Genomic DNA, 27,038 nt, shown 5'->3' with positions numbered 1-27,038 from the left:
AGAATTGAAGGAACCTTTCCAAACTTGGATGGTGCAAAAGCCGCCAGGTTAATTAAGGGTTGTGAGGGGCCTGGCTGTGCTGGGCCAGAGGAGGCTGCTTTGGATGCATGATGACTTAGAACCATTGAAACCATTGCAGGCTTATTGCTGGTCATGTTTTGGCCTTTGAAACTCTTTTTTTTTTGGTTTCTGTGACATGCCCTTTTTACTTTTTATCACACAGAGTACTGGCTGGGAGGTAGGTAACTCCATCTTAGTTAGCAAAGAACACTAATTGAGTTTCCAGATGACTCACGCCAACGCTTGCCCACATGTGCTAGTTGTGGGTGTTTCTGTTGCTGTCTGCTGTTTAAAACAATTCATTAACCAAAGAAATCCCAATAAACCATGGTTGTAGAAGGAATTTCTTCATAAGCAGCTGTAGGTAGTGCATGGATGCTGACGTGTTCCACTAATGAGGTTCTTTGGTGAATGAGCCACTGTATCATCACTAGTTTGTTTTTATAATTTGTTTATATTTCTTTCCATCAGCATTGACACAGAAAATCATCCCTCCATACCATATTTTCACCCCACCCACAGGGGTCGATTTAAGCACCAATGCTCAGAGGTACCAAACACAAACCTGGTTTGCTGCAGGTGCACCTTTGATCTCAGGGGAGAAACTGCTTCCTTTTGTTCTCAATCAATTTATGTAGGGGTTTATCTGACAGTAAAAGGGCTCAGGTGTGTTAACTGGGGCCAGTTTTGCTGCCTGGGTTTTTGAGGAGGCTGTGTGCTCACAGTTCTGCAACACACACCACGAGAACCACGCTTTTGGGTTAAAAATGGACAAAGAAATTGATTCATCTGCAGGGCCACTTTGACTCCAGCCCTAGTCCAGTTGGCACAGTGGGTGCATGAGCATGAAGAAGTCTCAGAAAGCACTAAAAAGCTCTGTGAATATGGTATTCTTTGTTTAGGCTTCATCTTTCCAGTTTATTTTTGCTTTTCTATGGATCAGGCAGCTCATTTTGGGCCACCTCCCTCCAGGTTTCCACCACACATTTACTGAACCGAGGCTGAGACAAAAAAACCTTTGGTGTTGTGGGACATAATTAAGGCTGGTGATGTCTGAATGTCAGTTTCAATTCCAGCCTGGCAAAAAATGGAAATTGAGCAGCTTAAAATAAACCCTGACACTTGAGGGCTGGCCCTGGAAGTCATCCCCTTGTCCCCATGGAAGGTCCAGGCAGACACAGCCCAACAGAAAACCTGTGCTAGGTGTGGAAATGATGTTAATGTGTTCAAGCCAACAAGGCCTGTGAGCATCTGTTTTATTATTCTGCCCCTAAATCGACCCCTGGAGAGACTCCTGCCATTGGTTATGATTCTAACACCACTTGGTCATGTTTTACTGCATGGTAAAAGACACCGTGGGTTCAGCTCTCCTCTGTCATTGTGCTCCTTCATTGCCACACTTTTTCTGACCTTTGTGCTTTGTAGCTTTCAGGTTTGTTGCATGTTTTGCCCTTTTTTCCCCTCCCCTTATTTTAAATATTTTAATGGATGCCTGCTCCCATTTTTTTTAATTTTAAAATTTATTTGCTGCCAATTTGCTGCTTGTTTGTTTTATGGAATTTCCCTAATTAAATACTTTCTGTTTTCTCCTCTATCGCCCTGGTTGCTGACCCTCCTCCCCACTCTTACTATTGTCTGTTGTGGTAAGTTCCTACTTGTGGAATTTTTTTTCCCTTTCTCTGCCCCTTTTCCCCCACCTCCCCTTTTTGGTTTTGGTTTGGTTTTTCTTTTTTGTTTTACACTGTGGAACCCCCAATTTCATTTTAGCAAAGAGCTATGCCAACAGCAGCACCCCCCTCATGGCACAAGGAATGTGGTGTTGCCAACTACAATCATTGCAGTGTCCTGGGTCTGGCACCAGAGCATTCCTGAGCTCTCCTTAAACACACCAGCTGATGGGCTTTGTGTGCTTATTCATGGAATAAATGTTGAATTCATTCTGTTTGTTTGCTTTTTAGTTAGGAAAATTAAGTAAAAATCTTTTCATGCTGTGCCACAAGAATTCAAAAACTTTTTAAAGCTGTGTATGAGGAGGTTGCCAGTGGATAACAAGGCTCCAGGAGCTGATTCTTTCCCAAAAAATCAATATTGGAAGACTCGTAGTAGTTGGCAACACTGCAGAGGACCTTGGGTTAAAATTGAGCAGGAAAATAACAGTGCTGAGTTTGGTAAAGATGAGTTGGATTCTGCACTTTGAAGGAGTTGCTTTTGTTCCTGCACCCTTCAGGCAGCTGCTGCTGTCCTGGTGGAGGAAGCAATGATCCCTCTTGCACCTGATTTATCCTTTTTTCCCCCCAAATCTTGTTGGCAAAGCTTTTTGTGTGCGTGCAAGAGATAACCCCAAAACTTTGTTCCCAGCAATTTGGAAAGGTATTTACCATGCATAATAACAAATCATGAACCTTCATAAGTCATGGTGGCTGTTACCTGCTCTGCCAGTTGTGTGATGGCTATTCAGTGTTCACCTTCATTCTCTTCTCCTCCCCAAAATCCTATTATTTTTTGATAAAATAATAGGAGATACAATGCTTTTAATAATTCCTTCCTCATATCTGCATTTTTAGCTCTTGCCAGAAACAAGACCACAGAGCATTAAATTGTTTGTTCAGTTTTCCCTGCTGTGGCTGGGAAGTGGTTTGGTGTTGGCTGAGTTTGAGATCCCAGTACAGAGCCATCCCCTCTCCCTGGTGCCAGGCATGGAGCTGATCCCAGGGAAGTGGCAGCTCCTGAATATCTCTGGGAGGCCTGGAGTGGTCTGCAAGTGTTTCCCCCAAAGGGGTTTGCTCCCATTCCCTTGCCTCCAGGCACAGATTTCCAGCATGAATCACATCAGGGGCTGACAGTGCTCCTCACTGCTGCCTCTGGGATCCCTTTAACTGGGATTCAGCATCTGGATTTACCAGAGAGAGCCAGAGCAGCATGGGGATGAGCTGGGAGCTGACCTCACACAGGGACAGGGAATCTCACCAGACTTCCCTGGAGATCTGCCACTCCTGGAGCTCTCCAGTGCCCCAAAACTCTTATTTTATGCATTTAGTAAATGCCAGCAGGACTCCTCAGTGATTTTTTACTCATCAACAGACAGCATTCTCTTCCTCCTTTATCATTTTTACCCTGCCTGTAACAAGGGGCTGCAGGTGTCCATGGCAAAAATTCACTGTAGAGATTTGGTTCTGCAAATGCTGGAAACCCCTGGCCCAGGAGGAAGGAAAAAACTCATTAATTAGAAATCAGTGTGTCCTCAACCTCCCAGTGCCAGGGTTGGGGCAGGATCCCACAAACTTGCCCATGGAGCATGGCCAAGCCTTGTGCTGGCCCTGGGGAGCTGATCCGTGTGGCAGACATGGAGCCATGGAATGGTTTGGGTTGGAAAGGACCTTAAAGAGATCAGGTTCCAACCCCACCTCCCCCCAGGTGCTGCCTTGGGAAGGACTTTGAGAAAGGAGCCCTGGAGTCAGGGCCTTCTGTCTGTGACAGGTGGAAGCTGGAAATGCTGAGTGTTGAGGGATTTTAGTGTGGATAATGTTACCCAAAACTGAAAAGGTAGTGATGAGGAAAAAAGGATTCAGTAGCTCAATCCTGCATTAATCCAGAGGGATGGGCACTGGACAAAGACAGGGAGTGCAGGGAAATGGCAACATCCAGTGAAACAGCAGCAGCTCTGCAGCTGGAGTTCCACCCTGGGAGGGCTGCTGGGATCCTGTGGTGTGCTGAAAGCCCTGGAGAAGAGCTGCAGCAGCATTCCCAGAGGGACAGGCTCTAGAGCAGGGTCCAGGGAGCCTGGGCACAGCCAGCTGTTGCTTTTTTGGGATGAGGGCTGCTACTCACCCCAGGTGCTTCAGGAGGGCAGAGTCAGCTCTGAAGTGGAAGTTTTTGGCCCTCAGGCACCTCCAGGGGGATGCTCCAGTTTCCTCCAGCCAGGGGAAAGCAGTGGAGTTTTTGTAGTCTGGAGTTTGCCTGAAGGGTTTTCTTTAATTTTAGTTTGGCTTATTTATCCTCTTTGCCTTCCGTAGATCGTGTTCACCATCACCACAAGAGATCAGTTTTGCCATAGCAAAATACTAAAATAAAACCTGGCAGCCAGGACACCTGTAAGGGCTGTTTGAAGCCAAAACCTAACCCAGCTCAGGGACACTGAGTGTCCTTTACTGCATCACACTTTGTCACGAGAGTAAAGGTGAACATTTTGGAGTTTCTTGCTGAAAGGCATCCCTGGTTTGTGCATGCAGCGTGAGTTCTTTAACACAAGCAAGGTGTGTTTAATTTTTAAAGCATTTTTCTTCTCTCTCTCTCTCTCTTAATCAGATTTTCTCCGTTGCCTTTCCAGCAAAAAGTCTTTCTTGTTTCTCTCCTTTTGTTGCGTTTCGGGGCCAAATTCACCACTGGCTCCCCTGGAAGCAGGTACATGGCACAGGATTGCATCTGCTTTCACCAGGAGTGACTTTGGCCCTCTCTCCTAGACAGTTCCTAGAGAGTGTAACACCTCCCAGCTGGAATGCTGGTTCAAGAGCACTTGTGTGTGTGTGTGAGTGAGTGAACTGGACATTGACTTGGGCCCAACCCTGCAATTCCTGGAGGGTGGGTTTGGGGTGATTCCAGGGTGTCTGACCCCTGCAGGGTCTCTGCACAGGCTTTGGAGAGCCTCAGATAATGATCCCAACAAAGGGATTTGCCTTTGGCAGCCTCTCAGAGATATCTGATGCTTCTTAAGCTGAAAGAGAATAGATATAGGTGGATATTGGGAAGGAATTGTTCCCTGTGAGGGTGATGAGTCTCAAGTTCCCAGAGAAGCTGGGGCTGCCCCTGGATCCCTGGAAATGTCCCAGGCCGGGTTGGACAGGGCTTGGAGCACCCTGGGACAGTGGGATATGTCCCTGCCATGGCAGGGGTGGCATTGGATGGGCTTTGAGGTCCCTTCCAACCCAAACCATTCCAGAATTCCATGATGGCACCTCCAGGCTCCTCCTGGGTTGGGAGAAGTCATTGCAGGGTTGGGCTGATGGTCGTAACTGATCCATAGAATTCCATGTTAGTTTATAATTCCATTGTGGTGTTTGCTGCTAAATGCATCCATGCTGAGTTCCAGGTGTGTTTTTTTTCTTTCCCTTCTTTCTTTCTAATTTTTTTCTCTTGTTTTTAAATTTCTTTTCATTTTTGCATAAATTCAGGAGCCTGCCTGCAGCCGTGCTTGGGGGTGTGCGTGTCTCCACCCTGAAATAACCTCTTGTTTCTCCATCCCTAGGATGGAAAGAGGATGTTTGGCACCTACTTCCGAGTTGGTTTTTATGGAACTAAATTTGGAGACCTGGATGAGCAAGAGTTTGTTTACAAGGAGCCTGCAATAACCAAGTTGGCTGAAATCTCCCATCGGCTGGAGGTGAGAGGGTTTCACTGGAAGTTTGACTTCATCATCAGTTGTTTCACAGGAGCAGCCCCTGTTTGGGTGTCTGAGAGCTGGGGCTGGTGTCCCCTGCCCTCCTGCAGGTGCCAGCTCTGTGGAAGGAGAGAGGAATTCCCTGATCAGAGGCTCTCCCTGAAAATTTGTGATGTTCCCATTATCTTTCTCCTCCAGTAGGATCTTCCCAAGGCAGAGACTGAGTCTTTGCTAGTCTCTTCTTTATCTTCTTGTTTCTCCAAGATGTTCTTGTGGTCCATAAATTCTGCATTCCAGATGTCCAGCCTCAACAGTCCATCTCAGGCTTTGTTCACTGAAGCACAGCAGAGTTGGTTTATCAAAACTTACAGCTTCATTAATTTCCCCAGGCTGTGCTCCCACAAAAGTAGGTTATGACAACGTTGCTAAATGCTGGCTAAGAGTAATTTAGGAATATCACAGTATTTATAATTAATATATATATAGGTTTTGATTAAAACAGTTAATTTAAATGTTAATTAAAATCATTAAATAAAATTTAAACATTCTATCATTTCCAACACCAGTGGATCCCAAAGTTACCGTTTTAGTTGCACACCAACACAAAACAAACCCAATGCCTCGTTCAGAACCAGGCACTGCTGGAAGGCTCTCCTGCTTTCCAGGGTTTGTTTTTTCCCATTGCTCCTGGAAAGTGACTGTTGGAATTCTCCTGGGTTCAGCAGGTCACATTCTGTCAAAGGCTTCTGGAGCTTCACCTCCCCTGGATGTGCCTCTGCCCCCAGCCCCCATCATGCATTTGATGTTTTTTTCCTTTCTCCTTGGTTGTAGGGATTTTATGGAGAACGGTTTGGGGAAGATGTGCTGGAAGTGATCAAGGACTCAAACCCTGTGGACAAATGTAAACTTGATCCCAACAAGGTAAGGGCACAAAGTGCAGGTTTGGAGATAGAACAGGTCCTGAATGGGTGAAATTACAGTGGGACAATTTCTGCCCTGAATTTCACCACATGGACAACAAAATCCATGTGCTGAGCATGTTGTGGCTGCTTGGGAGGAGAGTTTGGGAAAATAATTCCAGCAAGGGATGCAGAATTGGCCATTCCCTTCCCTGGCCTGGCAGTGGTGGGTGGGAAGGGAGGAGGTGAAAGGACAGAGGCTGTGCTGGCCTTGCTCTGCTGGGTGCAAGGAAGGAGGGGCTGTGCCATTCCCTGGCTTTTGTGCAGCTGCAGCATTTTGTCACCTTTGTGCCACGTCCTTCAAGAGTAGCAGAAAGAGCAGGAGCAGGCCTGGGAAACAGCAGAAAGAGCAGGAGCAGGACTGTGGCACAGGGCAGGGCAAGGAAGGGTTTAGATTGGATATTGGGGAGAAATTCATTGTGGAGTGCCCAGAGAAGCTGTGGCTGCCCCTGGATCCCTGGAAGTGCCCAAGGCCAGGTTGGAGCACCCTGCTTTAGGGGAAGGTGTCCTGCCTGTGGGAGGGGTGGGCTGGATGGGCTTTAAGCTCCCTCCCACACGAAGCATTGCATGATTCCATGATGTGAAAGGCATGGGAAGGGAAGGACAGTGAGCTGTGCTTTACCCAGCCCCCAAACCAGCAGCAGCACCTCGGTCCCTCCGGTGTGAGCGGGATTTTTGAAGGCAAAGCCCAGCCCTGGTTTTGCAGTGGTGTTGGGGGGACAGCACAGCTGAGAGCCCATTCCCTGCTGCAGGCCTACATCCAGATCACCTACGTGGAGCCCTACTTCGACACGTACGAGATGAAGGACAGGATCACCTACTTTGACAAGAACTACAACCTGCGGCGCTTCATGTACTGCACGCCCTTCACGCTGGACGGCCGCGCCCACGGCGACCTGCACGAGCAGTTCAAGCGCAAGACCATCCTCACCACCTCCCACGCCTTCCCCTACATCAAAACCAGGATCAACGTCATCCACAAGGAGGAGGTGAGGCTGCAGCTGGGTGGGAAATGGTGCCTGGTGGTGCAGGAGGCACTTTGTCCCATTCCAGCTTGCCTTAGGAGCTTGGGACTTCTCCCTGGTGCCATTGGAGCCAAACTGAGCCCAGACTGATTTGGGGATGTGCCTGCCCCACCAGCTCCAGACCTGTAGGGGCACTCTGCAGGTTGAGCTGTGTTGGTGTTGGAGCAGCCTGGTCCAGGGAAGGTGTCCTGCCCATGGTGGAGGTGGAATGGGATGAGCTTTAAGGTCCCTTCCCACACAGCCATTCCGTGATTCGGTGACAATGGAGGTTTGGGAATTTTCCAGGGGTGGGCAGGATCAGATGTGGTCACTGGGACGCTGTGAGCAGTGACCCAAAGGGGCACGAGGGAAACATCTCACACAGCTCTGGGGTGCCCAGAAACACATCTAAAAACCAAACCTTTTCTTGGTGTCACTAAACCAAGGTGATGCATTTCTGAGGTCCTGTTGGTGTCCTCCACCCCTTAGTGGTGCCACCCTGTGGATTTCTTTTTTTTTTTTGGTAAGGCTGGGATTAAATGTATGAGATGGTATTTTTTATGTTTGGATTTAGTTGTTTATTCGTTTTTAATTTATATTATAATTTTATAAATTGTGAGTTTTATAGTATTTTAAAAAATTTAAAATGGAGTTCTATTTTTTAATAAAGTTTTTAAAGGATAAATTGTTTCAATAAGAAATTATATTTAAATTATTTTTATTTTAAATTTAATAATTAATTATTTGTGGTTTGTAATGTGGATTTTTTCTTTAAATAATATTATTTAAATTTATGAAGAAGATTAAGAAGCAGATTTAGTTTTTGTTTTATATATATTATTTATATATATAACAAAATTTTCTATGTATTGTTTTCTATATATTATTATATTTTAAATCTTAAAGTTTTTTATTATGTGAAATTATATACTTTTGTCTAAATTATATATTTATGTATAATTAGTTATTATTATTGGTTTTATAGTTTTATTATTTAGTTTTGGAAGCTTTTTTTATGGTGTTAGGTTAAATGCAGTGTTCCCTTGGGGGTTAGTGCCTGTCAGCACACAAAGTCTGAAGTTCTCAGTAACCAGGGTTCCAGCACCACCCCACTGAGACCTGGGTGTTCCTCAAGGCCTGTGCCTGGTTGCCAAGCTCAGCCTTAACAAAAATCCTGTTCTGGCTCCTTGCTCAGATCATTTTGACGCCCATCGAGGTCGCCATCGAGGACATGCAGAAGAAAACCCAGGAATTGGCTTTTGCCACCCACCAGGACCCTGCAGACCCCAAGATGCTGCAGATGGTGCTGCAGGGATCAGTAGGTACCACAGTGAACCAGGTGAGCATCACTGTCCCAGCTGCTCTCTGGGGCTGCACAGCCTTGGGCCTTGTTTCTCAATTCCCCTGGAGTTTTTTCCCTGTTCAGTCTGTGGGATGTGTTTAAGGTCATTTAGGGAAGGTCTAGGCCAGCTGTGATTTTGCTATTTGAGTAAGAGTCTTGAAAATGTGGAAAGAAACTGGAAAAAACATCCCTCCCTCAGTTACTGCTCCTTCCTGGCACTTGCAGTTGTTTCTGCCTGCTCCTCTTCCCTAAACTTTCCCTTTGTTAGCCAGGCTCTGCAGGATTGTGTCCTGCTGTGGATTTTCAACAAAATGGAAAGCAGTGGAGATAAACTGAGGAAAAGCTGAAAGAGCCTGAGTAAAGCACAGTGCACAAGCTGGAAAAAAATCAGCTGGAGTTCTGAGTGCTGGGTTGAGTTTGCAGTGCTGGCAAACACTCCCTGGCTTCCATCTGCATTGTTTAAACTTTGCCTCAGTTGTGAGCTGATCAAACTTGGTCAGGAGTCCTTATAAAGGAAAACAAATGGAGAATCTGTGCAGTTTCTCACACTGTTTTCCAAAAGCAGAGTTTTAAATAAAACAAAGCAAGGCTTAAAGGCGACTCAGTTGTCACTGAGGTTGGTGATTTACACCAGATTTCCCAGCTGTAGCTCTTCAGGATGCTTTGTGTAAGGAAATGTTGTGTTCTGTGCATGTTTTCTATGGGGCTGAGCTTTCTGCAGTGGTTGGATATGACAGACAGTTCCCAGAAACTCACTGTGCCCCTTCTTCTCCTAAAGGGACCATTAGAAGTTGCACAAGTTTTCTTGTCTGAAATCCCCAACGATCCAAAGCTCTTCAGACACCACAACAAACTCCGCCTGTGCTTCAAGGACTTCACCAAAAGGTATGGCAAGAGTCCCCAGGGCACCTGCCAGCTGCAGTGGCTGCTGCCACCCCAGCAGGGCCACGTGCAGTGACCCAGAGCTGTCCTGGTGTCCTTCACCTGCCCAGGTTCCACGTGCAGCTCCTTCCTCGCCTGCCCAGCCCTTCCCTGTTGCTGCTCCCTGGCTTCATGGCCCGTGCTGTTATCAGGGAGGAATTGATCCCAGCTCAGTGTCCCAGAAATCACAACAGGCCAGAGCTCCCAGCCTGGCAGGGTCAGGAGAAGCTGCTGGACTGGCCAGGAGATGAAATTTCCTTCTGAAGTGTATTTCTCCAAGCAGAGTGGAGGGATGCTGGCACAATTCCCTGGAGAAATGTGCTGGCTGCTCTACTTTCCTTGAGTCATGCAAACTGCAGGCTCAGTCCAGCATCTTCTACAGCACCAAGAAATTTTAAAAACCACCAAAGTAATTGAAATGAAAAAGCTGTGAGCAAATAGATCCAGTGGAAGCGTAGCTTTCCCTTGTGAAATAAATGGTTTTGCTGAAAACAACTGATACAGTTGTTTTCCTACCCTTTATTTAAATTACATTTTTGCAAGCAGAAAAGTTCTTGATGAACATCCCAGGCTGCTCTTTATTAATCTCTCCTGATTTATCCATCTTTAAATCCTCTGGGACTGCAAGTGGCTCTGTGGAAATTAGCCTTTCATTTCTCTTCAGAGAGGATAAATGTAACTGGAGGGTAAATGACAATAAAAAAGGAGTTGTCACTCTGGAAACTGGAGATGTGACATCCTCTCCTTGCCCCCTGGACACGAGGTGGTTCAGCTGAGCCTTGATGACCAAAAGGCAGGACAAAGGCTATTCCCTGTGATCCCAGAGGGCCAGAGTGGCTGCTTTTGGACTGTTGGATGAGCACACCTGTGGCAAGGGGCTCCTCCTGCGTGCCCAGCTCTCAGAGGGTTTGTGTTGCAGGTGTGAGGATGCCCTGAGGAAGAACAAGAGCCTGATCGGGCCGGACCAGAAGGAATATCAGCGGGAGCTGGAGCGCAACTACCACCGGCTCAAGGAGGCTCTGCAGCCCCTCATCAACAGGAAGATCCCACAGCTCTACAAGGCAGTGCTGCCTGTCACGTGCCACAGGTGCATATTTGGGGTTCCTCTTGGGGCACAGGGTGTGAAACAGGGCTCTGAGCTTCCCGGGATCCTGCGCCATCTGTTTGTTTTCGATCCTGGCTGTCCTGGCTGAGCCTGTCCCTTTTCCCTTCTGTCCCTCCTGAGAGCACGTTCCCTTCCCAGCAGCTGTGGTAGGTGGTGTTTGCAACTTTCCTTTTGTTCCTCAGCTAGGACAGTCGGTTTTTGGTTTGTTTCCATCCTGCATCCCATTCCTTTTAGATGCAAAACCACCCTCAGCATGGCAGGACTTTATTCCCAACGAAAATGGGATCAGGTGCTCCACTGGGGGGAAATTGTTGGTGCTGGAAGACCAGGAAGCTGGAGATTGGGTTTGTGTGAGACAGGACATAAAAATCCCAGTGGGAATCACAGACGGGTTTGGGTTGGAAAGATCTTAAATACATCCAGTCCCACCCCCTGCCATGGGCACCTTCTGCCAGAGCAGGCTGCTCCTACCTGGTCTGGAAAAATTCCAGGGTGACCAAGACCTCCACGTCAGGTCATGGATGAGCAGGGGGATTTGGGGTACAGCCACTTTCCAGCCAGGCTGTGGCTCCCAGATCAGGGCCAGGAGTGGTTCCCAGCAGCAATCTGGGACCCCTGTGGAGTTCCCTGGCAGCAGGGCAAGGCTGGATGTTCCTGGAGCTGAACTCAGGGGGTTTCTGGCTGCAGGAAGGTCCCTTCCCTCCCTGCCCAGCTTTGGAATGCTGGAGCTCTCCCCAGCTCTGTGTCCCAGCTGTTCCCTGGCAAATTTTCCTGGCTGGCATGGTGGGAATAGCAGAGCTTCCCTCCCCACCCAGCCAGGAACACTGCAAATGCTTTTGGTGTGGTAATTATTATCTGATCAGATAATCAGCCTAATACAGGTATGACATTAAATACCCTGAAAATCACTGAACATCCTGAGTTGGAAGGATCCCACAAGGATCACTGAGTCCAACTCCAAGTATTCCTGGCAAATTCCACTTCAGGGATGTGTTTGAAAGATTTAAATAAGGTTTCAGTTGTGCAGGTGTTTGTGCTGCTTCTCTGTGTACACAGGAATTAAACTTTCTGTCAGTGTTTTGGATGATCCCAGGTCCAAACCCAAACCCAATTCCTTGGAAAAGCAACGAGTTTTAATGCCAGTGGACTTCTAATTTTTGTTGTAACCAGCTCTAGAAAATACTGGAAATCAGTTCAGAGTCATTCATCTGGTGAGGCTTCTTATTTCACCATGGAAAATCTGAGCTCATCATTGTATTTTCTCTCCCTCAGAGACTCCTTCAGCAGGATGAGCCTTCGCAAAATGGAAATCTAAACGAGTTAAAACCAAAATAAAAAAAAAAAGCACTTAAAAAATTAAGGTTTTGAAAAGAAAAAGAGCCTTGTTATCAGCGCTGGGAATCAAAGAAGTTTTATTGTGAAATAAAACTTGGACTTCATCCTGGACATCCCACACACCTCTTCCTCCATCAAAGTGTTCAGTGGCCAAAAAAATCATTCTGAATTGTCAAATGTAGACTTCTCAATGTTTGAAAAGAAAAAAACCATCATGGCAGTGGTATCCAGAGTATTGGTGATGAGCTGTAAACTTACCTGTTTTTTAAGGCATTTTTATGACTCAAAGGTACACTAAAAGCATTTACCTTTATTTATAGCATTACCTAATGTTAAATTTATTTTACTTTTAGTTCCTATATTTAATTTATATTAGGACCATACGCAAATGCATTTTGGAAGTTTTTAATGTAGTGATGATGCTGATGGTTATTTTGATGGTACTATTAAATATGTGAATGTTTACACTTTAATTCCCTGTGCATTGGACTTCAGGGCTCAGCATCCTTGGGGAAAAAGTTCAGAGCAAGGTAAGTCCTGGTAACATTAATTAACAGAGTGCTGATTGTTTATTATCCCTGTTCTTTTGCTGCAAACAAAACAAAACAAACACCTCCTTCAGTCCATCAGGGGAAAGTTTCAGCTTCACTTCTGTGTGTTCCTGGGCATCTCCACCAGCTGGGAGGTCCCAGCATCTCCTCACCCCTGGAATTAGCAGTGTCCATGGAACTGAACTCATTTTGTGTCCATTCTTTAATTTATAACCTCATTTCACAGGGCAGAAGAACCTAAAATGGTATCACAGTTTAAAAGGGTACAAAGCATTCTTTGCATTGCTGTTTATGTGAAGAAAGATGTTTTATAGAGCAGATATTTTGGGGTCTAACACTGCACTTTGAGGAAACATCAGATTTGGAGCTGAGTCCACAATTCCTAAATCTTGTCTTTAATATTTTTCCTCTCTGTGGTGAACAAAGTCCCCTGGAAGAGGTGGTGTGTGATTAAACACATTTATTCTCTCTCCATAAATACCTAAGTATGCATTAAAAAAACCAGATATACACACAAAATCTGAATTTGATAAACATACTCTTTATATATATATATATCAAAAAATAGAAGGAAAATGGGTTTCTACATGAAGTGCCCCCTTCTGCAGCAGCACTGAAGGTTTAGGGTGGGGAGGGTCTTTTTTTCCCTTCCTGATACTTATTTTAGGTTATTGGAGACTTCTCCCATGCTCTGTTACCCAGCAGCTGCACAGTTGGTGCTTTGTGTGCCAGGCTCTGCAGGGTTCCCTGGAACAGAATAATCCTGAATTGGTTCTGTGTCACACCTGGGTGGAATTCCCTGCAGAAGGAGAATTCCAACCTTTTCATGGATATTCCAAGGCTCTTGCATAGCCCAGGGCTGCTGACAAGGCCTTTGAGGTGCTGCAGGAGTCAGGGAATCTCAGAATGGAAAATATTAAGGAAGGAGGGAAGGGCTTTGGAAGAGATTTACAGGAAGAAGCATTAAAAATATTTACACAGTGCAAACAAATCCCAGGAGCCATGAAAGGATGAAACTTTAATTTACAGCAGTCCTGCTCCAGGACAGGAGTTACAAGCAACAAGTTCAGGGGGGTGGCAAGTGGTGCTTGGATGAATATCCCAAAAATCCACCCCCAGTCCCTCTCCTGTGCCAGAGGAGGGGTTTTCATTCAGCATCTTCCAGCTGAGGCTGTTTTCTCTTCAGCTGCCACAAAAGAATCTCCTCCCAAGCTGTACTGGGATGATGGAAGGCAGCTGGGTCTTCCTGACATCCTGTTTTGGTGTAAATAATGGTATTTTGTTTCCTTGGAACATTCCTGATGCTGCAGTTGAATGAAAAAGATAAAGTCTTGCGCCAGGTGTGGAAAAATAAACTTTCATTTGCAGGCTGAAATTCAGCAAAGCCTAAAAAATTGCATTCTGTAATGGGATTGGGCTGCCCTTGCAAGGTAAGATTACTGATATTTTTGTAATGTAGCTTTTTCTTGGTTTAGACTCTGAAATTATTTATTATTATGGTGCTATGCTTTGGAAAAGGGAAAGTGTATTTTGTCCTTGCAGATTTTCTATGCAAAATCAAGGCCTGTACAACAGTCAGAGGTCAAACCTAACATGGAAAATGCACTAAAAGAGATTTTTCCTGACTTACCTCCATGTTTATACAACAGTATAATAAAAGACAGTGAAAATTAAGTACTGCAGAATTAACTAGGCAGAGGTTTTTAGGGGTTTTTCTGTAAATAAATTAATTTGTAGTGGAAAAAGGTGAAATACATCCAGGGCATACTCAAAGCCTGCGGTGACACTTGATGTCATTCCATCCATCCTGGGACAGACTGAACAATCCCCCTTTTCTGAGTCATATTTGTTAGGATTTTACTTATCAGTTTATAGGAGTCACCTTCAATTCTCTGACAGACAATTTGGGATTTTCATCTCTAGTGTTTAGTACAAATGTTTTTGGTTTTGCAATGTTTCCCCTTAAACTCACAATTGTAGTCAAAAAGTACCTTCAAATTAGGAGGTACTGCCCAAGAACCCTAAAACCCACAGCATGTATTCTAGAAGCACTTTAATTCTGTAAGCTAATTTCCAGCCTTTTTGTAGCTGTTCCCAAAGCCCTTTCCCTCTCTGCTTTCCCCTCTCCAAACACAACAGGCTGATCTGCTTGTCTCAGATGTGGATCATAACTTTTTTATTTATATGTACATTCTTAACAAAGCATCAAACCCAAATGCTTTCCTTTTCCCCCACGTTTCAGTGAGCTCCAGGTACAAATGAACTTCAGTTAGAAGGTCAGCACTAAGTTCCCAACCACCCCAAACAGAGATGCAGATTTGAGGGCTTCACTCTTCAAAGTACAAAATTATTTTAATTACACTACACTCTGCCCCTGGTTTGAAGTATTAATCACACCTATTTACACTTTGCTCATTAACACCTATGTACCAAGATGCAAATTAGACCAGTCAAACACTTCCATGAATTCAGTTCCCTCCAATGCTCTGGACAAGGTTCCCAGACCCTTTTTCTTGTGCTTCAAGTTGGAAGGAGCAGGAAAGAACTGGAGCAGGAGAATAAACCACGTCCATTACCCAAAGACTAAATATGAAGTGTTACTTCCCAAGTTACAAAAATACACAACTTCTGATGAAATTTGCTAGTTAATATACATTTACTCCAGGGTATGAATACAAATAACTTTTATTAAAAAAAAAACAAACAAAACAAAAAAACCAAACAAACCAAAAAAACAAAACCAACAGAAAAAATAAAAAGGAAAAAACTGGAAAAAAATGGGCAAAAAAGGAAAAAAAAGAAAAACAACAGAAAAAAAAAAAGGAAAAAATTGGGGAAAAAATGGGCAAAAAAGGAAAAAAAAAAGCTAATAATACAACAGGCATGTCTGAGACCTAGAGCTGCATTAAAACCACTACTGGGTGCTGTAGGCATCGTTTAGAATCTATACAAACTGGTATTTCTAAAAGGTCAGAGCACTATTCTGCAGCAGAAAAGTTACGGTGTGAGTCAAGTCCTATGTCATGTTTTGTTAATTCAAGTCGAGCCACTTGACACTGAAGGAAAAAAAAGACCAGAAAGATGAAGAATCAGTAGCTTCAAAAAACAAACAGCCGTTGCTTCCAGGTAGTTTGGATGCAAATCAGAGCCAGAGGTGTACGCAAATCCCAAATATTTACAGTCCAAGTACAGCATCACTCTACAATTTTCTTATAAAACAGTAGATAAGGAGTCGATGTAGATGACGATGTGGGAGAAAGAGAATTCAGAAAGTCCTTTTCCTCTGTGACCTTCACTTCGGAATCATCGAAGAGCAGCCACTTGCCCTCGTACTCCTTGAGGCTCTGGAGCACGCAGAGAGCTTTGTTCTCCAGTCCGTTGGCTCCCAGCGCCGGGGGCTCGCCCTGCTCCGCCCTGGGCTCGGCGCGGGGCTCACTGCGGGGCTCGGGAGCCACGCTCACGAGCTTCTCGGGGTTGGGCTGTTTGCTGGCACACAGCTCACAGTCAGCCTTGCTCTTCTGCCCCCCGAGCAGCCCCACGGCCTCCATGTTCTTCTTGCTGAGCACCTTGCCCGGCGGCGCGGCGCCGTTGAGCCTGAAGGAGACCTCGCCGTCGTCGTAGTCCTCGGCCACGGCCCGCGCCTCCTCCTCGGTCAGCGGCTCCGGCTTGAGCGCGCCGTAGGCGGGAAGGAAGTTGCCCCTGTCCAGCTCGGGGAGGAAGTTGCCCCCGTCCAGCTCCAGGCTCTGCAGGTCTGTGACCTTCACCGAGGCCGTGTAGTGGCCGCTGCTGATGGTGATGCCGCTGTGCATGACCACGGCGAAGAGCCCGTAGGTGTCGTTGGTGGGCCGCGTGCTCCACTCCTCCAGGGACAGCCTGAGCGGCGTCAGCAGCGGCGTGTTGATCTTGGACAGGCCCCCGTAGCAGTCAAACCTGCCAAAGGACACACAGCTTACACCTCGTGCCACAGCACCGCCCAAAAACCGCTTCCGGTGGCCCAGAGGTGCAGCCATACCCTTTCTTCAAAGATATGGATGGTGGGAACTGCTCCCTGCTGCCCTGGCCCAGCATCCCAAGCACCCCCAGTCAGGAAAGGCATTTTTATGAGTGTAATGTTAAATCTTACAGCCCAGAAACTGAAAATTTGAACTATTTCTGAGATCCCATTTTTCTAAAGGTAATTTTTAAATAGTGATGATAAAGGTTCAGCTGATTGTTATCACTCCTGCTCCTATTTCTGCACAAACACCCCCTTCTCTCTCTCACCATCCTGTTCAAAAACAAACCAAAAACCTCTTCAACAGCCAAGGCTGAATCAAGCAGGGTTGGGTTTGTTTTTTTCTCCTCCTGAAAGAGTCATTTACTAAATAAAGCATTACTTATTTTACTTTCAAGCAGCTTTAATATCACTCAGATTGTGACTAATTTTCCTCAGCTCCCCTCAGTGCACTGTAGCTGTGGTGCTCACCTGAGATTTTCACTAGCTGTCCTTTGGCATTCTAATTTTTTAAACAATTCTGTAGCTAATTTGCTTTGGAAAAACCTCTAGTGTTCCATAAATATTCAGTATTTTGTTCACAGTACACAAATTTACCAGGAGGGGAAAAATTCCTATCATTATAAGGATCTTCTACAGGGTTTGAAGAGAAAGTCAGTGTTGGGATTTCATTGTGCATCAGCCTCCTTGAATGATTCTGCTCTTGATGACTTACACATTGCATCAGCCCAGATCAATTAATCCCTTTATTTAACAATAGGTTGTGATGTCCTAATAAATTCCAGGGATGACTCAGTCTTACTCAACTGTGAGGGTGTTGCAGGGAAAAATACTGGGGAGTACAGACAAGCCCTGTAAAACTGAGGTTTCCAAGAGCTCACTGCTCTTATCATAGGAAAAAATAACTTAAATCCAAGGAAACTGCAGCCATGGCACATCTGCAGTTATGATTATTGTTTTCCTGGATTTAATTTTGGTTGTGCTTCACTCCTGTTCAGAGCCATGAACCCTGAGACACAGAAATAAACAGTGACATACACAATCCTCAGTCACTTCAGACCTCTCTCACCATACACTTTTCACTCCAGCAAAAGGAACACAGAAGAGCACAGAATTAGAAAAAATAAACCTTCTGAATATCTCTATTTCTGGTTGCTGATAATAGGGATTTTCAGAAGAGAGTCCAGAAACACAGAACTGCTGGCTGATACACTGGATTACAAATCCAGTTCCACTCAAGCACACTGGGACAATCATATTCACAGAAAACAGGAAAAAGCAGGCTCTACCTTTCTTCTCAATGACATCCAGCATCAGAAAGATTTGGAGAGGAGGAAATAAGAGAGGAAATCTTTTCCTATTAGCTTTTTGTTCTTCTTAATGATAAGAATCTGAAGACAGAAAAATTGCATGCCAAGTACTCTGCCTGCTCTGACTGATGCACTTCAAACACATCAAACCTGATTTTTGCAGCCACATCTTTTGAGACCATAAATTAGTGACATTTTACCCACTGCACTGAATTTCACAAGACAAAAAGCTGATTTTCTCACAGATTGTTACATTTCTATAGTGGAAATGCTTAATTACATGTTACCAGTTAACAAATTCCTCCTAAACAGCTTCACAGCCTGCTCACACATGGCCTGGCATATTTCCCCACACACACACTTGCCAAAGAGAATGACTCCTCCCCAGACAAGGAGATTTTCACACTGGCTGCTTTATTTTAAAACAAAACACTTTGCAAAGCAGCATCTAGAAAAGATGAATAAAATCCCTATTAACTGCAAATATTTACAGTACTCTTCACTTCTCATTTATTTATAACTCAGTCACCAGAGAACTCAGTAGAGCACAACTGAGCAGACAAGATTCCCAAGTTTTTGTGGGAGATAAAAGTTGTCTGAAGATTCTTATCTTAAAAAAAAATTTTTAAAGCCAGTAGAAGAATTTGTTACTACTTTTAGCAGGGTTTTGCCTGCCCAAGAGAAAACATCCAACCCAAAAATCAAGAAACTCTTCTGAAGAGTTTCAGCTTCATCACAGGTTTCTGTGTCAGGTTTTCCACTCTGACTTCCTTCATCTCTGACTGGCAGCCCTTGGCAGAAAATTTATGGAATGACTGAGAGGACAGATGAGGAAAACCACAAGAGCCTGGATTCACTCTGACCTGGAAATTGGTCTGAGTGTTTTGGAGCAAGGTCCTGAAGCTGGCCAGGACAGAAGAGGTGAGTGAGGCAGGACAGGATTGAGTAACTGCAGGTCCTTCCTCACGGAAACAAGAAAATAGGAAATACAGGAGCAAATGGAAGATAATTTTCATGTTTCCCACTCAACTGCAATGATTTTTAAGTGTGCAGCTCTAAGTCAGTATATACAAATCAGTATTTAAGTAAGTATTGTGGAGAGCAATGAAAAGACAATTTTGTGTGTTATGATTCTGGACTTGTATGGAAAGACAGTGCAGAGACAGAGGAAATTTCCTTTCTGCTTTGTCAGAAACCTGGATATTCCTGTACAGTGCTGTAGGGATGGATTTTTCTTTGTTTCCTCTCATCCCAAAGAAAATCCCTAAATTCTTAAGTATAAAAAATAAATTACACTCCCACAACTTCTTTCAAAATATAAGGATTGCTACAATTACAGTACCAAACTGATCATTCTGTAATTTAATATCAATAATGCTGATACTATTGTGTTTTTAAAGTAATTGTTTTTGGTTTTTTTTAATATTAGCTCTTTAAAATGTTTATCTGATTTTTTTTCCCCCAAAATTTCAGTGTTCACATTCAGGTTGAGACCAAAGTCTGTTTACAGGAATTGGTCAGTTCTGGGGTAATGACTGTTGGCTCTTTAAAGTGTGTTAACTCCTGATTATTTTTTTTCCCCCACTCACATTCATCTTTTTAGTACTCACATTCAGGCAGAGACAATATCAGACCATAAAATGCAGATTTGTTCTCATTACTTGTTCTGGTAAAGCACTTAAAGCTGCCTCTGAACTCAGTTTATTTACTTTAAACTTAAATATCCCCGTAAATAAGGGGATATTTAAAGTAAAGAATGTTTTAAGAAATATCAGGTTGTTCTAAGAGTACAGCTAAAAAATTTTTTGTTAAAGGAGTCTCCTAAAGTCAATTTTCCTGGAAGTAATTTCTGCCACTACCTGGAACAACTCAAAGCCTTTATGGCATTGGGGGCTTCATCCCAGCAATTTAATTCCAATCTGGGAATCTTCTGGAAACACGCTAAAGCATTTCCAGCTCTTGGGATAAGACTTCCCTGGCTGCAGGACCCTGTTGGTAAGACAGGCAATGCATACTCACTCCAGGCCACTGGCAGCAAAGCACTTCAAGTGAATTGTGATCACTTCGGGCATTTTATCGAACAGGAGGCTGCGCTCGGCTTCCGTGTAGTGGTGGCAGTTCTCACAGAAGTACTTGTCCTCTCCCACAATCCTCTCCACTGAGGCAAACTGGGAAATTGCCCATTTCAGAGTCTTCATTTCTGTTTTTGGCTCTGGAGAAACTAGAAAAGAAATCACCGCATTCATGGATATGCCAATATTTACATTTCCAACGCATCCTGCCAGAAGAGCAACAGAACAAAATATGTGAAGCTCAGACCACTGCAAACCTGCAGCACTGCAAAGAACACTCAGTATGTGTGAAATATGTGATGTACTCCAGTCTTTGGAGCATTTCAGGAAGGGATGAAAACATCACTTAATGGATGTCATTGCTCAAAATTAGGATTTTCCCAAAGCTCCTTTCAGATCACACAATTTTGTTGCCATGTCTGGAAATGGAGAGCTTGTATGAAACCAGAATTACACTTATTAAGGCAAACCCCCAAAATAACCAGAAAGTTCCCTCTCACTTCTTGCATTTTGCCTCCCCTGCCACCCTCACACTGCTGACAGGATCACCCGCTGCTGGCAGCACTTCACATACGAACACCACCCCACACATTTTCCTTTGAATCCTTCAGCAAAATGGGGAGCAAAAGCAGGAAAAGCTGCTCCTAATTAAGTCAGTGGCATCTAAAATTAATTCCTTTAAAATTCTCAATTTCAAGATGTGTTTTTGGCACACTTCCTTTTGAAAATAGCTAAAAAACTGCATATAGATCAATAAAATTTGTGAAAGAGACCACATGACTAACATTTACAAACATAATACAAATGTTATTAAAATAACAATCTAAAATACTACATTTTTTTTGAGTAACTAAGAAAAAAAGCTGGATTCTCGTTTCTTTTATTTCTAAGAAAAAATGTAAATATTTCTTACAAAAAGAAAAAGCAAAATTTCTTATCCAGGAAGAAAAAAGAAGACTCAAAGGAAATACCTACTCAAAAGCAGGAAAACAGGTGCCTAAGTGACAGATCGTAGGCAGTCCATGCTATGTGTTAAGATCTGGAACAATTTGAATATTATCTGGATCTGCCAACATTATCAGCACCGTGTTTCCAAAGTCTAAAGTTAATCAGGACAGGAGATAACAGCCTCTAATTTTAGCCAGCACAAACAGGAGCCGTGTTCCTTCCTAACTGCAGCACTGTCCTTCCCCACGGCTGGCTGAGGCAGGGACACACCTCACACCCCTTTTTTGGGGGGAATTACTTACTTTCGGAACTCTCTTCACTTTTAGAAAGTTCATCTTCTTGCACTGGGACACTGATGTCCTGAAAATCCTCCCTCCTTTCCGTGAAGCACTCGCACTCCAAGCACCTCGTCCTCAGCACTAACTGGCCCTGGAAGAGTTTCTCCACCAGCTCGAAGACAGCCAGCTCTGTACCTGGAGAGAGCACATGGCACATCCCTGAGCAAGGGCACTTCATCCCGAGACCCTTCAGCACCTGGTTATCTCACCAAATCACTGCCACACCACGGCCTTTAGGGAGCTCAGACAGGAATTAAAAAGAAAACAAATCACATGCAGTTTTGATGGTATCATCTGCTTGTAAGGAAATAAGGACCCTCTGCTTCTTGGGCCTCAAACTTTAATTTCTGTTCTAAGATTGGGTTCTTGTTTTGTACTTGAAGTGTGACAGTGTCACATGCTCTGACTCCTTAGCACGGGCTGCTGACCTCCTCAAGGAGCACCACACCGTGGGTTTGCCTGGTTTCTGTTCATTCTCAGTCCTCTCCTCCTTCCTAAATTTATTGGCCAGTTGTGGCCAAATCTGCAGAAGAAATGCAGAACTCAAAAAGACTCTTCATTCCTTCAATTTTTTATAAAAAATTGGTGGTGCAAAAGTCCAAATTAGTAAGTACTGGATTCATACTGAGGCCTTTCCCTCAATATGTATCTTGCTCGTTTCATTGACATAAACAAAATCCAGACCTGCCAGCCAATTAGCATTTCTAATAGGTATCTATTAGATCTAAATAGATTAGATCTTTAATACATCCTGAGTCCATCCTGGTTCATGGGAAGGTTGGGAATATGGAAAGATTAGGGAACTGGAAGGGAAAAAGAGGATACTGTTTGTAAAACCATAGCTACTGGGGCTTGGTTCTGTTTGCTCCTACCAGAAATATCCCTTTACACCTCAAATCATTTTGCTCTTTCAAAAATTAGTGGTAAATACAAACCTGGTAATATTCAGCTTTTTTTTATACATATTGTACAATGATTACAGAACGTTTAGAGAAATGCCTCAAGATCTAAGCTAAACAGGTCAAGTTCTAAAAGAAAAAAATTACAAACACGTATAAAAATAAATTCTCTTTCCTAAAAATCATCTTCAATTCCTGAAAAATCTAATTTTGTGTTTAGAGCTCTGCAGGCTGTGCAGTCTGAAGGCTGACTTCCCACGCATTGTACTTTCTTAATCCTACTAATTTTAAGCCCATCCACTTGTGCACCAACCTTCCTTTTTTGGTTCTTTTTCAGTTCCTTTTCCATGATGGCTTTCCACGGGAGACGCTGGTTCATGATATTCTTCTTTACTGTCACCATTTTCACACTTGACAGCTGACTCTTCGAACTCACAGTCATATTCTTTCCCTGGCTCTTTGGATCCCAAGTTTGTAGTTAACTTTCCTAGACTGTAAAATTTGGACAGAATACTGGGCTGTTTGCAGGAAGATTTTAACCAGTTTAACCTAAGGCGCGACTTTTTCTGCGTGGGCTTGGCGCTCTCGCTCTCCCCGGAACACCTGGCAATGGCATCCGTTTGGTTTTCCATCTTTTCTGCCGTGGCTTTCCTCTTGGACCTGGTTTGTCTTTGATTTTCTTCTGCTGCAATTTGCTCTTTTGATACTTTGGATTTTTTCTTGGCGTTGCCGCCCTCGGCGTCGCTTTTCCTTTTCCCGTTTCCCTTGAGCAGCTTCTCCTTGGCCGCGTCCCCGCCGAGGCTGCCCAGGCTGGGATCCTCCTCCTCCGCAGGGCTCACAGACCCATTGCTCTCAGAGCTTTGGTTGGGTTTTTCCTCCAGTTTAGCTGCAGGCTCTTCCACAGGCAGTTTGTTCAGCTCTTCCTTCTTCAGCAGCTGGCAGGTTTCCTGGATGTTCCCCAGGATGCACTGCAGGACCTCCTGGGCATCGTGCTGCAGGTACCCCTCGTACATGGGGTTCAGCTCTCTGGGCAAAGAAAGGAGAAAAAATGAGGGCCTGGCAGCCTTTGATAACTGAGGAATGTGATTTGAGACTGCAATCAGGGATTCAGAAGCCATGGAGGATCATGTCCTCTCTGTCACAGAGGTGGGGGAAGCTCTGCCTCAAGGATTTGCACACCCCAGCAGTGGAGCTCCTCAGCTCCAAGGGAATCCTTCCCATCCCTGGAAGTGGCCAAGGCCAGGCTGGACAGGGCTTGGAGCAACCTGGGATTGTGGCAAGCGTCCCTGCCCATGGCAGGGGTGGGACTGGACCAGCTTTAAGGTCCCTTCCAACCCAAACCTCTGTAATTTAATAACACTTCTCTACCTAAGCACTGTTTTAAACCCCTACAGTCTTACAATTTATTTTCAAATTTCCAACACCATGATGCCAACAATAAGCACAAAAATCTTGCTGCCTGTAAGGCCACCCCGAATTTAAGGCCATCTACCTTGCACCAGCCTCTAAGGCTGGGCAATGTCACAGCCTGGAAAAGCCAGGACAGAATTCTGCCAGCACTTAAGGGGATTTGTACCTGAGGGTGTTGAGCAGCCTCCGGGGCTGAGTGGCCAATTCATCCGTGTACTTCTCTGGGTTTAGGAGAAAACTGGCCTGAAGCTGCTCAACTGAGAGGATCAAGGAGTGCAAACTGCAGATGAGCTCGTAACTTGCCAGGGGATCTTCTTTACAGCTTCCCTGCAAAGACAATGTGAAAGGAATAAAAACACTTGCAACAGGTACATCGGTCACAAATTAACATTTGTCTCTGCTCCCCTCCCTTGGTTTTCTGTATTTGGCTGATTTTTTTGTCTGCTATGGGAGCAGGTGGGTTTCAGACACTATTTTGGTTTTTTTTCAAGTAGGAAACAAATGTAAAAGCCCAATTAACCATTGGTTTAAAATCCCAAACCATCCTTGCCCAAACTCCCATTTCCACCAGCTCCAGGCACTGTTTCATAATTATCTTTGTGCCAGAGCATGGTCAGGTATCTTCCCCAAATTTCTTCTGTTAGACTTTAAAACTTGTGCTAAAGTTCAGAACAACTCAAATACATCTTCACCTGAAGTAACAGATCAGAAAACAATGCTGAAAAGCTCCAGAAATCAGTTAAATTTTCCCTGTATTCAGGACAGCCTCGCTTGCAAGGTTACAAATAAAGAACATGTGGGGATTTGTTACCTTTTCTGCCTTTTGCTCTCCTTCATCCTTTGAAGATTCTCTCTTCTTTGAAATAATGTTATATAAATGTTTTACTCCAGTTTTAAAACCAGGACAAAAATATAATACCTGCAAGCAACAGTTGAAAACACAAGAATAAGTGAGTAAGAAGCTATTCCACACATAAATGCACATCTATAACCCACACAGCTCTGCACCTCCCCAGGCACACAAAGATCCAGGATTTTTCACAGCAGGGAGCAGCCCTGAGTATGGAAAGTGAAGAATTTCCCAATCAGGACAACCACAGGGCACACATTTCCTGCAGCAGCACCTTCATTTCCCGGCTGTACTGAGATGCCCTTTGCAGGCAGAATAAACTGATTTCAGCCACTCGTGCTGGACCAAAGCCTCCCCTCTGGAGCCCCTGGACGTGGCCTCACCTGCAGGACACTGTTCAGGTAGCAGGTGTTGCCCAGGTTGTTCAGGCCCACAAAAGGCAGCATGTTGTCTTTTTTCTCACAGCTGACAAGGGAGGGGGGCTGAGCTGCAGGAACCACCTGGTCACTGGGAAACAGAGAAAGGGGTAAGGGACACTCTGGAAAAAGCACTCCTTCCTCTCTCCCCAGCTCAGGGAATTCAGCACTGAGAAATGCAGATCTAAGCCCTGCACAAGTGTGTCTGAATTCACTCTGAGTCCTCAGCAACCCACCCAGAACCACACAGGAGGAAATCCTGCTCTAAGCTCCACCACATCAAATAGCAGGAGACTGATTTAAGGGAGCAAAACTTTCATATTTAGATACTTTTGTATGCTCTTTCTTCTTTCATAAGGCAGAAAATATGTGCCTAGAATGTATTTTTACATTGTCCCCTGCTCCAGTCACATCATTTCTGGATCCAAAGCCAAAGCATAAAATCAGAAAAAAAATCTAAAAAAAGAAACCAATAAACCTGACACTCTGTACAGTGATTATCATTATTATTAATCACTGCTAAAAGTTATGAACACACTGTAATGACACAACAGAACCAAATTTTAAAGTCTCCAACTATTTCTAACTGACCACAATTTTCTTTTTCCCACTTAAATCCCCTCCCCAATGAAATCCAGAAATTCCCAATCCAGTGAAACAGATTTGCTCAGGGCCCGAAAAGCCCCAGTGAATGACAGGCAACCCCACAACTAAACATCCTACTTATTTCCAGTAAAGCTAACCTTGCAGAAAATTAAATTTTAACATAAATAATTCAGTGACACAATAACTACTTATATTAACTTGAAGCAAAGCAACTTTTTCGACTGATCCCAAAGTTTGTGCCAACTAAACACCAGAAGAAAAAAACCTAAAATATCAAAAGAGCGAATTGCAGCAGAAAAAAAAAAAAAAGAAAAAAAACACAAAAAAACCACCAAAAAACACCAAAAAACACCAAAACTTGTTTGCTTAAAAAAAGTTATTAGAAGTTGGTCACAGTGATTAAACAGGTTTTAAAAACTAACTTCAGCACGCGACCCCGAAGTTTGTGCCGACTGAACATCCCCGGTGCGGCAAAACCAGAAGCTGGTTTCTGTTTTTTAGCACAGAAATGGGTTACGGCAGCGAGCCCGCTCAGCCCCACGGAGCCGCCCCGGCGGTTAATTTAACGTAAGAACGCGTTAATTTAATTGAAGCGCACGTTAATTGCACGGAGCGCGTTCTGTGTGCGGGGAGGCGAAAGCGAAAGGAGCGGGGGAGGAAGGCAGGATGGAAGGAAGGCAGGCAGGATGGACCAAGGGAAGGATGGAAGGAAGGATCAGGGGAAGGAAGGATGGGAGGATGGAGCGCCTCGCAACTTCTCCCGCGCGGCACTCACATCTCGGCGCCGCGGAACTCCGCGCCCTTCGGCTCATTTTCCTGCGCCTCGATGAAATCCAGCACTCGCTTCGCCTCCTTCTTCTGAAAGAGCTTCAGCGACAGCCGGTTCTTCTTGGAGGGGCTGGCCCTGGCGCTGTCGCCGGGCAGCACGCCGGGCATGGCTCCTGCGGGGCGCGGCCGGGGCGCTCACACCTGGCGCGCACACACACACACACGCGCACACCAGGCGCCATTTACTCCCCGAGGGGGCCGAGCGCGGCCCCGCCGCCCCCCGCCCCGGGCTCGGGCCGCCCCCCCGCGCCCCCCGCATGTTCCCCGCGGCCGGCGGGGCCCGGGCCCGCGGTGCGGCCGCTCCCCCTCACTCACCGCTACATGCCGGCCCCGCTCCCGCTCGCCGTTGCCATGGAGACCGCGGGGACACCCTCACACAACTTGGCGCGTTTTTTTCCGCGCGCCGGCGAGGACCCCCCCCGCCCCGCGCGCGCGCCCCGCCTCGCGCCGCAACCCCCCCCTTCCACGCCCCGCCGGAGGCCGCCCCGAGAGAACGCCGGGAAACACAGCGCGCCCCGGCGGGGCGGGACGGCGGGTAAAAGGCATGGCGAGCGGCGGCGGGGCGTCTGCCGGGAGGCGGCGGACAGAGCGGCGGAGGCCGGGCGCCGGAGCTATGCCGCCGGCGGCCCCGCAAGGCCGCCGCCGCATCAGGCAGCGCGGTGGGCAGCCCGCTGTGGGTCCTGCCTGGGCGCGCGCGGGCGCTGGTAACGGCCCGG

The 27,038-nt window shown here is 45.4% G+C and overlaps 2 protein-coding genes across 4 annotated transcripts in view; one reads left to right on the top strand and one right to left on the bottom strand.

Annotated features, from left to right (window-relative positions):
* DOCK7 (dedicator of cytokinesis 7) overlaps positions 1-15,386 on the top strand; it is a 91,783-nt gene extending 76,397 nt beyond the window's left edge. The window contains exons 44-51 of the mRNA XM_039711825.1: positions 224-238; positions 5,303-5,437; positions 6,266-6,355; positions 7,146-7,382; positions 8,593-8,736; positions 9,518-9,624; positions 10,580-10,747; positions 12,038-15,386. Coding sequence (XP_039567759.1) covers positions 224-238; positions 5,303-5,437; positions 6,266-6,355; positions 7,146-7,382; positions 8,593-8,736; positions 9,518-9,624; positions 10,580-10,747; positions 12,038-12,080 — 939 coding nt within the window. The 3' untranslated portion in view covers positions 12,081-15,386. The remainder of the gene's footprint in view (positions 1-223; positions 239-5,302; positions 5,438-6,265; positions 6,356-7,145; positions 7,383-8,592; positions 8,737-9,517; positions 9,625-10,579; positions 10,748-12,037) is intronic.
* A 67-nt stretch (positions 15,387-15,453) lies between these two features.
* USP1 (ubiquitin specific peptidase 1) lies at positions 15,454-26,785 on the bottom strand. Of its 3 annotated transcripts, none has more exons than XM_039711619.1 (9): positions 26,638-26,785; positions 26,270-26,463; positions 24,856-24,979; positions 24,434-24,541; positions 23,789-23,949; positions 22,526-23,238; positions 21,278-21,448; positions 19,975-20,176; positions 15,454-16,581 (listed from the first exon to the last, which is right to left on the bottom strand). In XM_039711619.1, the coding sequence occupies exons 2-9, from the start codon at positions 26,428-26,430 to the stop codon at positions 15,846-15,848; spliced, it is 2,376 nt and encodes a 791-aa protein (XP_039567553.1). In that variant the 5' UTR covers positions 26,431-26,463; positions 26,638-26,785; the 3' UTR covers positions 15,454-15,845. The 3 variants fall into 3 exon arrangements, with proteins under 3 accessions (XP_039567553.1, XP_039567554.1, XP_039567556.1); XM_039711620.1 differs by having other exon boundaries at positions 26,270-26,435; positions 26,638-26,771; XM_039711622.1 differs by lacking the exon at positions 26,270-26,463 and having other exon boundaries at positions 26,638-26,756.
* Between the last annotated feature and the right edge of the window lie 253 nt (positions 26,786-27,038).

The sequence above is a fragment of the Passer montanus genome, unplaced genomic scaffold, assembly GCF_014805655.1.
Source record: "Passer montanus isolate IOZ18808 unplaced genomic scaffold, ASM1480565v1 scaffold25, whole genome shotgun sequence".
Lineage (NCBI taxonomy): Eukaryota > Metazoa > Chordata > Aves > Passeriformes > Passeridae > Passer > Passer montanus.
The sequence above is the reverse complement of the archived record's forward strand: the minus strand, read 5'-3'. Positions and strand labels throughout refer to the sequence as shown.